Source organism: Manis javanica, chromosome 18, assembly GCF_040802235.1.
Source record: "Manis javanica isolate MJ-LG chromosome 18, MJ_LKY, whole genome shotgun sequence".
Taxonomy (NCBI): Eukaryota; Metazoa; Chordata; class Mammalia; order Pholidota; family Manidae; genus Manis; species Manis javanica.
Genome location: NC_133173.1, coordinates 14,284,629 through 14,296,438, shown reverse-complemented (window position 1 = coordinate 14,296,438; position 11,810 = coordinate 14,284,629). Strand labels below are relative to the sequence as shown.

Genomic DNA, 11,810 nt, shown 5'->3' with positions numbered 1-11,810 from the left:
AAGGTCATATTTTGATGTTTTTTTCTCCCCTTTTCTCATAAGCCACAAAATGTTTAAATCTAGAAAGAAAAGGATCAGATCTTTTAAAGTCTCAAATATTCCTCAAACTTTTCTCATATGAAAAAAATCTTACCAGGAAATACAGTTTCAAAAATTAGTTTTCTATAAATAGTCTTTCAAAATAGGAGTATATTTCATTTACAGCCTACATTTTTATTTTCAAAACCCCTCACGAAAGTCTCTTAATACATCGCAAAATTTATACACAAGGCTGTGACTTTCCGGGGGGTGTCTGCGAGGACTCCTGTGGAGCCACATGACAACTGGAGTCTAACGTTGTCGCCAACTTGGGCGGCTATTCAATACTATTGATGCTGTGGGGTTCTCTAATGTTTGTTAAAAATATGGAGCATAATCTCTGGGAAAGAAAGAGAAAGGAGAAGATCAAAAGTGTCATTGAAGGTGTATGTGTTCAAAAGTTAATTTGGCTGCATAATCAAGTTCTAGTTCTTCAGGGAACTGAAACTTGCTTTAAATTAGACCTGGGGAGGCACATCACACTAAACAGTTCGTGTATGAGATACAGTCACATAAAAAGAAAAACACAGAAGACAAAGGGTCCTTAATTTTCGGGAGGATATATTCCAACTTGGGGAAAGGGGGAAGGCATTTTAGCTCTGAGGCTCAATCATGACATTTCCAGAGAGTTCTGCAGTCTCCCGTATTTGACAGGACAGGATGTAAGGGCCTGTTTCTCTTGGTGGGACTATCCTATCCTTCTGCTGCACAAACCATATGCGATATGCAGGCGACTGCAGCGTGAAGCTGGCAACACTCCGGAGGCTCTTGAGTGTCTATCAACTTGGTAGGTCAAAGGTCTGCAGACACTGGGTGGAGCAGCAGTAAGCCACGAAACTAACAGTTGTCCTCCTGGAAGGGGAAAAAAGGCAGAGAAAAGCACTGTGAGTTCAAGATTAAAGTTTCAGGATTCTTTTCATTAGACAGTCTTATTCTTTGTTAAAATAAAGGATTAGACATGGTCAACAAAGTACGCAACAGAAATGTAAATCTTTTAGAATCGAGCACTGGAATCAGGTTGAGGTACGTGTAGGCTTGTTTTATTAGCAGTTTTCAGATGACATAGTATGTCTACGTTAGCTAAGGAAAAATAAGCCTTTTTAACATTATGGTCTGAATTCTGCCTACTAGAACCAAACATGCAATGATAAAATTTGAAATATATTATAAAATTATGTAACAGGAAACTTTATCAATTAAGCTACCACACATATATATATCAAAGAGCTTAAAAAAATGTAATTTTAAGGAATTTATCCTACAAAAGCATTCACACAGACTGCCTGTAGAGGTACTTTCAGAATCTTAATAATTTAGTTTGAGGGTCTCCTTCCCACATGGCATTGGAATCCCATCTCAAATTCCCGTTTGGCACCTTTCCACAGTGAGTCACAAGCCCTCTGACCCGCTCTGGACAGCTCCAGCTGTTAGATGCCTTGTTTTCCCACCAGAAGTGCTTTCCTCTGGTGAGGAAAGAATAATTTACTGTTGTTTTCACAAGACTCCCTGTGCCAACTGTTTTCTATTTCTCCACCCCTTAATCTAGTCTCTGTCTTTCTCTGTAGCCCAGGAGGTGACCTCTACAGTCCCTACCACCAAAGCCTTTTGATTGTTGGCTCGTGACTGGATCAGGCTAGTGGGAGGCACAGCAGGAGGGTGAAAAGCAGGAAGAGAGAAAGGCTGAATGTTTCTCCTTTTATTAAAGTCTAATTAATTGAGGTATATTAATATACAAACATACAATAAAATTCACCCATTTGAAGTGTACAGTTGAGTTTTGAAAAATATGAGTGTCTAACTAATGCTACAATCAAGATACAAAATATTTCCCTTATCCCCAAAATTTCCTTGTGTCCATTTGCAGCCAATCCTGCCCCCAGGTCCCCCCAATTCTCTGGCAACCATTGATCATTTTGTTTCTCTGTGGGCTTTGATTCTATTTCCCTGGCTCCAACAATCTTTCAAAACAAACTTTGCTACCATCTCATCTTGTTAAATGCTTTCAAGGCAAGAGCTAGCCCTACCTCTATGGGTTTTCTTGTCTTAGATTTCTGGACCAATCCTGGATTCCCTTACCAACTGGCTTCCAGCTAGGTTTGGCTGATGGAGGATAAAGCTTCCCTGGGCTGAGGCCTCTCCTGTATGACTCACTGGGCTCCAGCAACACTTTTTAACACTTCACCAGGCAGTTGACAACTCTGCCTTAGCCTTCACTTCCTGTTTCTATAGAGCCTCAGAATCAACCAGCAGGGACTTCTCGGGCCTTTTCTGAGCATGCTCACATACCTGTGACGTGCCCTTACAGACTCCCAGGAATATGTTAGTGCCTTTCAAAGCGCCTATGGAGACCTCATTTCTGCAATTTCCTTTTCAGCCTTATGGTCATTCTATTGTTTGCCCCAGCAGTTACCCACTATCTCATGTAGCTGTGAAGTTAAGCAATTGCTTATAAATGTTTTGACAAGTTTTGACACCCTCAGAGAAGAAGCTTTTTGCATTGGTGAGCTCTGACCAGGGCCCAATAAAGACAAGTTTGCAAATGAGGTCTTTCAGCAAACTTCCCAACAGGACAAATGACAGTGCTATGCAAACAGGCCTTTGAAAAAACTCAACTCCCTTCATTCCCTGTCCAAGCTGCTGGTTTTAACTGTGATGGCAGATTCTTGGTTAAGACTAGAAGACAGAACTGTGATGAGTTAATTACAAAGTTCTCTGTTCTTACTGAGGTTCAGCCACTTTTCTGGGATAAAGGCACTCCAGATTGCTGTAAGCCTTTCGTTAATTTCCAGAGTTCTGAAAAAATTGACTCAGATAGTATTTGCCAGATTTCTCACTGCTTTTATGGAAAGGTTGAATAGTAGTTCTATTCCACTCCATCTTTACTGCTTCTCTAGACCAGAGCTCCTGTTTGTCGGGCCTCCTTTGACAGCTCCGTTCTCAGCAGCCTCCAAGTCTCCCTTTGTCCCTCAGGCTTCAGGATTAAGGATGGCAAATCTTCCTACTGTTCTAAGTTCCCAAATGTTTTTATCATCCTTATGGGTGCTCTGAATCCTGCCTAAACTTTTTATAAATAGTTCCTTGCCATTAATTTCTCTTCAAAACCCCAGCTTATGTGTGTTTTCCAGCCAGTACCCTAACTGATTTAGTATATATTACAAGGAGGGGCCTATGGTGATAGTCCATCAAAGTGGAATTCTGGGCTTGGGTTGGTTTGAATGGTTTCCTTCCTTGCTAGGAAATGTATGAATGGTTTCCTTCCTTGCTAGGAAAAAATGGGACACTGTTAATCTGTAGTATGCTGTGGCATATGATTACTCAAAGTATCACTTAAACAGATTGCCAATAGAGGGAAAGGAGTGGGAGATCAAGTGTGCTGTGGCACTTGATTTTTGCTATGGCATCATTGTAAATTAAAGAACTGGAGTGAAATGGCCTCTCTGACTGCTGAAGAGATCTCCCCCCTGCCAAAAGAAGCTTAATGCCTTGAACTCTCACCCCAGAGGTAGAGGATCAGAAACATTTCAATGGTGGCCTTAAAGGAATTCTTATTTTATGAAGCCTGAGGCCTGAATATACAGGTTCAGAGTCACATGGCAGGTAGAGGTAGATTTATGTAAAATCTCTTATGCTAAGATAAAGGCGCTGGTTGGGAAGGGGTGGGAACTTGACACGAGACCAGACCCTCGTGCAGACACAAAGCTAAGAACCTTGAACCTCTAATATCTCTAAATATTTCTTCACATCTGAAATAGCCCTTCTTACCTTCTAAGAAAACTAGCATTCCCTTGCATAAAAATATTTTTCTGACTTCATCTGGGGTGGTTACTTCAAAAGGAAATGTTTATTTTCTTCAGAACCCACAACAACAATATTCACTGCCTCTAGGGCCATAAAGAAAGTAAAATTGAGATATTAATTGCAAGGCCTGCTCTGGGGAAAGGTAATGTACATAAAGATGTAGGAGCTTGCTAAGTTTTATTTGAGCAGGAACCTGGACAGCAAGCATGGAAATAGATTCTAAGTACATTAGCCAGCAAGAATAAATCTAAGGTTGGATCAGGCCAACAAGGGTGCTTCACAGAGGCCTCACAATTTAGTGTGTTAGCCCAAGCACCTGTAATAGTTAATAGAAGTCTTGACTCAGTAGAGACCTACTGCCAATGAGAAATGCCAGAACTCCCAGTGCATTAGAGACATGGGAACTTTGAAGTGAATCCACTGTAGTGCAACCTGCTCAGCCACCTCCTGATATCCTCTGGGAGGGTCAGGAAGACATTCCCTTCACCAAGACATTAGAAATGCATTAGTCAGGCAAATTCCAACTGGAAGTAGCAAGCATACCTGACACTTCATTTAACAAATACCTACTAGAGGTGAGAGAGAAATCCTTCAAAAGTTCAGATGTCTGCTGAATGGATAAAATTTCAAATGGGAAAGAAGATTTATATCCAGAACTGTTCCCTATGAAGAAACAGATACACACTTGTGGGACCCTTTGGATTTTGGAGGCAAAATATATTTGAGTGGAAATTTTCAGTTGTGCCAATATGGAATAGCCCATTCCTCCCAGGTCCTTCCTCTTAAGATTAAAACATCCTGTACATAACACAACAAACAAGATTGGAAGACTGTGAGAGATAGAATGAAGGTGGACAGCCTAGAGATCTTGGGACCTGAGAAGCAGCACAGCGACCTTAGGTTTCCTTATTGACTCCCATATACCTTAGAGAGGATGTTGCAGAAGCCTCCAACCTGGGACCACCAACAGGCACAGACCAAACCAAACCAAACCAAACCAAACCAACCCAACCCAACCCCTCAAGTAAAGCCTGACTTCCCTTGCCAATGGACTGGGTCAAAGAGATCTAGAGATGAAAAGTAAGTAAATAGTTAGGGCTGGGTATAAGGGAATAGTGAGATGTTAACTAAAGGGTACAACATTTCTTTATAGTAAGAAAAATGTTCTAAAATTGTGGTGATGGTTGCACATATCTGTGAATATAGTAAAAACTACTGAATTATATATTTTAAATGGGTGCATTATATGATACATGGGTCACATCAATAAAACTGTTAAAAAATAACAGTGCTGAAAGGATAGACAAAATCACAATTAGTGTGGGGACTTCAACATCCCACTCTCAGCAACTAACAGTACAAGACAGAAAATCAGCAAAAGCATAGAACTGAACAACTCAATAGACCAAAGAACCTAACAGAACACTCCACCCAACGAGAGCATAATACATGTTTTTCCCCACAAATGCCCACAGAACATTCACCAGGATGGACTATATCCTAGGTCATCAAATAAACCTCAACAAATGTGAAAGAACTGAAACTGTACAGAGGACACATGTGATTTCATTTCTGACATATATGGAGTCTAAAAGTCATCATTCTTGTTCTTATAACAAGAATAAGCTGAACAAATTGAAAATCAACAACTTCTCTTTCACCCACCAGAGAAATGAGGTTGTAGAGTAAACTTCAACCTCAAAATCTGGAGAGACAGGTGAATCTGGAGATTCACAGCTGAGATTTGCTTACCTAGAGATGCTTCAACAGTTGTAGACTGAATGTGGACTAGCCTGAGAGTGAGATACTCCTGGGGCTATAATCTTAGGGTGACCCCCCACACATTCCTGGGTTTTACCTACAGAAACCCTATAGGATGTCATGGTGAAAACCCAAAAAAGATCCCCTTGCAGCTCTGTCAGGAAGAGGGAGACAGCAGTTAGTGTGTAACATGTCCAGCATCTTTCATAACAAAGGATCTTCAAGGGAAGAGTTTACGAGAGTCTTATCCCAGCTGGCAAAGGGCAATCTTCCCACTCCAGCCCCTTCTAGCCTGCCCATTCATCAAAGGGGGGGAAAGCAAGCTGTATGATATGTGAAAGACTTGTGAAAGGTCCCAGCCCAGAAATACAGGCCCACTAAAATACTAAGGAATAATCATAAAACTTCAGAACACTTCTTTCCCTCATACCTACTACCAGAGTAAGTAAATGGGCTCCAGCATAAGAACAGTTGATTATAGATAAAACAGCTGCAAGATGCAGACTCTCTGAGGAGTCTATAAGGAAGCCCAAAGTCAAGCAAGGAGAATAAAACAAGGACAGTAATTTGTATTTGAAGCCTTTGGTACCTACAGATACAGAAAATACTAAACACAGCCCGATTCCTAGCCAGATTAACTTTATAAAATTTAACACTAAATGCCTAGCTCAGTTCTTAAAACACTAAATACATGCCCAATACAACATGTCTGGCTTTAAACAAAGGCATGTGAAAAGGCAAGAAAAAGCACACGCTGAAGAGACAGAGAAAACCTCTGGACAAGACTCAGATATGACACAGATGTTGGAATTATCAGACTGGGAATTTATAAAAATAGAAACAAATACAAGATCTGTGGGACAATTTCTAAAGATGCAACATGTGCATAACTAGGATACAGGAGAAGAAGAGGGAAAGAAGCAGAAATATTTTCAAGTAATATTGGTCAAGAACTTTACAAAACTAATGACAGATTCAGAAGCTTAACAACACATAGAATGAATATAAAAAAAAACCCCCCACACAGGCATATCATATTCAGACTGGAGAAAAACAAAAAAAGAAGGAAATCTTGATAAAAGCCAGAGAGAAAAAAACCTTACCTATAGAGAAACAAGTATAAGAATTACAGTTGACTTCTTCTTGGAAACCACACAAGCAGGAAGAGTGGAGTGAAATATTTAGTGTCTTCAAAAAAAAAAATCACAACCTAGATTTCTATATCCAGTAAAATTATACTTAAAAAATAAAGGAGTGTAAAGACTTTCTCAGACAAACAGAACTGAGGGCATTCACTGCCAGCAAATTTGCCTTGCAAGGAAGGTTGAAAGGAGTACTTCAGGAAGAAAGAAAAGGATATTAGGTCAGAAATTCAGATCTAAAGACAAATAGGAAGGTTGCTGGAGAAGAATAAATAAAGGTGAAATAAAATCTTTAATTTTTTATAATTTTTAATAGGTATAAAATATTATCTGTTCAAAATAAGGGTAACAATGTACTGTATGATTATAACAGATGGATAGTAAAATGAATGTCATAAGGGATGGGAGGTGGGAACTGGAAATATTCTGTTACAAGGTAACTGTACTACACACAGAGCAGCATAGTGTCATTTGAAGCTGGACTTAGTTTAAAAATGTATATTGTAAACTCTAAGGTAACCACTATAAATTTTTAAAAAAGAAGTATATTTGGTATGCTAAGAAAGGAGATAAAATAGAATCACGTAAGATGTTTAATTAAATCCAGAGAAGGCAGAAATAGAGGGAAGAAATGAAGCAAAGAACAAATAGAAAAAATAGAAAAATTACAAACACAGTACATATTAATTCAACTAACTCAATAATCACTTTAAATGTGAATAGTCTAAATATACCAATTAAAAGACAGAGATTGTCTGAGTGGAAGAAAAAAACAAGACCCAAGTATATGCTGTATACAAGAAAACACTTTAAACGTAAAGATCCAGATAAATTAAAAGTAAAGGAATGGGGAAAGATACACCATGTGAACACTAACCAACAGAAAGATGGAACAGCTGTGTCAGATAAAGCGGACTTGGGGATAAGGAAAATCATCAGTCAAAAGGAGGGCGATTCAAAACGATAAAGGGGTCAAGTATCCCAAGAGGATGTAACAGTGTGAAATGCGCATTAACATACAAAGAGTGTCAAAACACATGAGGCAAAAACTGACAGAACTGCAAGGAGAAACAGACAAATCCACTCTTGGAGTTGTAGATTTCAACACTCCTCTTTAAGTATTGCGAGACCCAGAAAGCAGAAAATCAGAAAGAATACAGCTGAACTTAACATCATTAATCCATTGGACCTAGTTGACATTTATACATAATTCATCCAATAATAGAAAAATACACATTATTCTCAAGCTCATAGGTGATATTCACCAAGACAGACCACATTCTGTGACAGAAATTCATACTATAAAATATTTAAAGGAAGAGAAATGAACTTTTTTTTTCTGAAACCATAGTGGAATTAAACTAGAAATCAGTAATAGAAACATACCCTCAAATATGGAAATCAAACAATTAAATTCTTAATAACACATAGGTGAAGGAACAGATCTCCAGAGAAATTAAAATATTTGGAAGTGAATGAAAAGAAAGCAAAATTGACCAAAAAATTTGGGGTGCAGGAAAAGCAGTACTAATGGGAAATTTATAGCATTAACCACATGTATTAGAAAAGAAAAAAGCTCTAAAATGAATAATCCAAGCTTCTACCAGGAAGTTAGAGAATGAAGGGCAATTTAAGTCTAAAGCAAGTAAAAATCATAAGCATGTTCTCTGTTTATATTGGAATCAAACTAGAAATCAGTAACAGAAAAACAACAGGAAAATCTCCAAATGTGGAAACTAAACAACACAGATCTTTCATTTTCTTTGGCTTCTTTTGACTTTCATGGGTCAAATAACTACTTTCTCATGGGTTGAAGAGGCAGGCTCAAGGGATATAAAAACACTGAACTGAATGAAAATACAACATATCAAAAATACTGAGACATAGTAAAGCAACATTGAGCAAGAAATTTATAACACTAAGTGCTTTTGTAAGAAAAGGGAAAATGTCTTAAATCAATAATCTAAAAAACCGAAAAGCAGAAACAAACAAAAAACAAGGAGCAAAATAAACCCACAGCAAGCAGAAGGAAGAATGAAGAAGAGAAACCAATGAAATTGAAAACTCAATTAGGATTATGATCAATACAACTGATGAATCTTTAGCAAGACAGAATGATAAAGAGAGAGAAGACACAAATTAATGTAAGAAACAAAAAAGGTAGTATCACTACATACCCTGTCACCTTAAAAATATATGAGGGAATACTATGAACAGGTTCATGCTCATAAATTTGTGAACTGAGAAGTAGATGAATTCCTTAAAAACCACAAGGTACCAATACCAACAGTCAACCTAGATGAAATCCTCAACCTGAATAGTTCTACAACTATTAAATAAATTGACTTTGTAATTAAAAAAAGAAAAGAAATTTCCATATCCAGAAGTTTTCACAGGAGAATTCTATTAAACCTTTAAAAAAGAACTGAAAGGAATTTTTACGCAATCTCTTTCAGAAAAAAAGAAGAGGGACACTTCCCAACTCATTTATGAGGCCAGTATTACTCTGACCCTACAGCCAGATAGAGTACAAAACCAGAAAACTACTACTAGTCTCTCTCATGAACACAGACACAAAATCCCCAACATAGTATTAACAAATTGAATATAGAACTGTATAAAAAGAATCTGTATAAAAAGATCATGATCAAGTGGGAGTTGTTCTGTGTATAGTTCAATATTCGAAAATCAGTGTCATCTACTACATCAACAGGCTAACACAGAAAAAAGAAAAATTGTGTATCAGTGGGATCAGAGAAAGCACTTGACAAAATACAACATCCATTCATAATAAAAGCTCTCAGCTATCTAGAAATACAGGGAATCTCGCAATGAATAAATGGAATCTACAAAAAATCCTATTGCTAACATAATACTTTATAGTGAAGTCCACTTTCACTACCCTAGTCAACACAGTACTGGAAGTTCTAATCAGTGTATTAGGCAAAAAAAAAAAAAAAAAAAAAAAAAGGCATACAGATTGGAAGGGGAGAAATAAAATTATTCCTATTTTCAGGTGGCATGACATGACTGTCTACATAGAAAATGCCAAGGTAGCTAGAAAAAAATGCTCCTAGACTCTAAAGCAAGTTCAGCAAGGTTGCAAGCTCATAAGATCAAAATAAAAATCAATCACATATCCATATTCTAACAATGAACACATGGAAATTAAACTTTAAAATATTTATAATCATGCAAAGAAAGTTAAATACTTGGGTATAAATTAAACAAAACATTTAAGGACCTTTATGCTGAAAATTGTTAAATGCTGATGAAAGCAGTAAAAGAATATCTAAATAAATGAAGAGACACTATGTTCATATACTGGAAAACTCAACATAGCAAATATGTCAGTTCTCTCCAAATTGACTGAGTACAATTCATATCAAAGTCTAGCCCAAGGTATTTTGGAGACAAAGCTAAGTTTATTCTAGGAGTTATATGGACAGCAGAGGTCTTTGAAATCCTGAAAACAATCTTGAAGGAGAATCAAGTGGAAGTATCACTTTACCTGGTATTCAGGCCTACTATGTAACCACGGTTATCAAGAGAGTTTGGGATTGACTGAGAGATACAGATCAGTGGGCTGGAATACAGGACATCCTCATGACCTTTGAGGAGGTAAAGACTTATTAAGATACCAAAAAAATTGATGATAAAGTTAAAATGGATAAATTTGACTTGATCAAAACTAAAACCTTCTGCTTTGCAAAATACACTTGAAAGAAAATGAAAAGGCAAACATAACTTTTGAGATTTTCTTAACTCAGGAAATTATGTAAGTTTTAAGTTAGTAGGTACTTTGTATTACCTTAATTTAAAAAAATTGAAGTTGGTTAATTTGCTATACCAGAGTGTATGCATTTGTATAAATCACGATTGAAATAAAACTCAGATAAAAGATGATCTTAATTGGCAGGGGCATTTTTGAAGATCAGCTAACTAAACTAAACTCTTTTTGTTGTTGTCTTTTACTGATAATTATGTGAACTGAAAATCTTTCAAAAAAGGGACACACTTCATACCATAACCACTGAATTTTTAAAAATAAAAGTTCTAAAAAAACAGCAGCAGACTCACAGACTCCAAGAAGAGACTAGCCGTTACCAAAGGGAAGGTGGGTGGGGAGGGAGGGAGAAGGGGATTAAAGGGCATTATGATCAGCACACATAATGTAGGGGGGTCATGGGGAAGGCAGTATACAGCAGGGAGAAGACAAGTAGTGACTCTATAGCATCTTACTATATTGATGGACAGTGACTGCAATGGAGTATTGTGGGGGGGACTTGATAATACGGGTGAATGTTATAACCACAATGTTGCTCATGTTAAACCTTCATAAGATTGTATATCAATGATACCTTTAAAAAAATAGAAAAAAACCCTTAAGATTCTAAGCAAAAGAATCCAACTCCACTGGATGTAGGACTTTTACTCACTAAACATAATGCCCACTGGATCATTAACTCCTTATGATGCTCAAGGGGGGAGGGTGGGTAACCTGGAGGTATCATATTTATGCTACAAAGAAATCCCAAGTCTGTGTACCTATTTACTTTTAGGAGACTCATCTAATAACATTTCTGTCTGCTGGTTGTATTAATGATCTAAGTGTTACAAGAATACCAATAAGTCTACTGCCTGAAGAATGGATTTGTGTTGCTTAGATCCTTTAAACTTCCAGCACGGTGGCACCAGAGATAACGGTGTTTTAGGGGAGAAATTTGGAGCTAAGCAATAAACTACACAGTTGGGAAAGAGATGCTGCTGAATCTACAAAGAATATCAGACATGACATTTGTTGCTTTAGAATCTGAGCATATTTAGAGGCAAGGCAGAAGAAAGAGCATTTTAGCTTAGTTTTAAAATACAGAAATAACCACTATTCTTAAAACACAAACAATTCACAATGCTCTTGGCACATACTGGAGACCACGAAAATCATAAGAAATATGGTATTTTCTTTGCAAATGTTGTTTCTTGATTAGAAACAAAATGCACATCCTTGACTCATACAGAAATTCAAGCCAG

The 11,810-nt window shown here is 37.4% G+C and overlaps 1 protein-coding gene across 5 annotated transcripts in view; it reads right to left on the bottom strand.

The window, feature by feature from the left end:
- Positions 1-622: 622 nt before the first annotated feature.
- LRRC28 (leucine rich repeat containing 28) overlaps positions 623-11,810 on the bottom strand; it is a 130,568-nt gene continuing 119,380 nt past the window's right edge. For all 5 annotated transcript variants that reach the window (XM_037000578.2, XM_037000575.2, XM_037000580.2 and 2 more), the window contains one exon: positions 623-930. Coding sequence is in view for 4 of the 5 variants with exons in the window: in XM_037000575.2 (XP_036856470.1) it covers positions 858-930 (73 nt within the window). In the remaining variant the exon portion in view is untranslated. The remainder of the gene's footprint in view (positions 931-11,810) is intronic.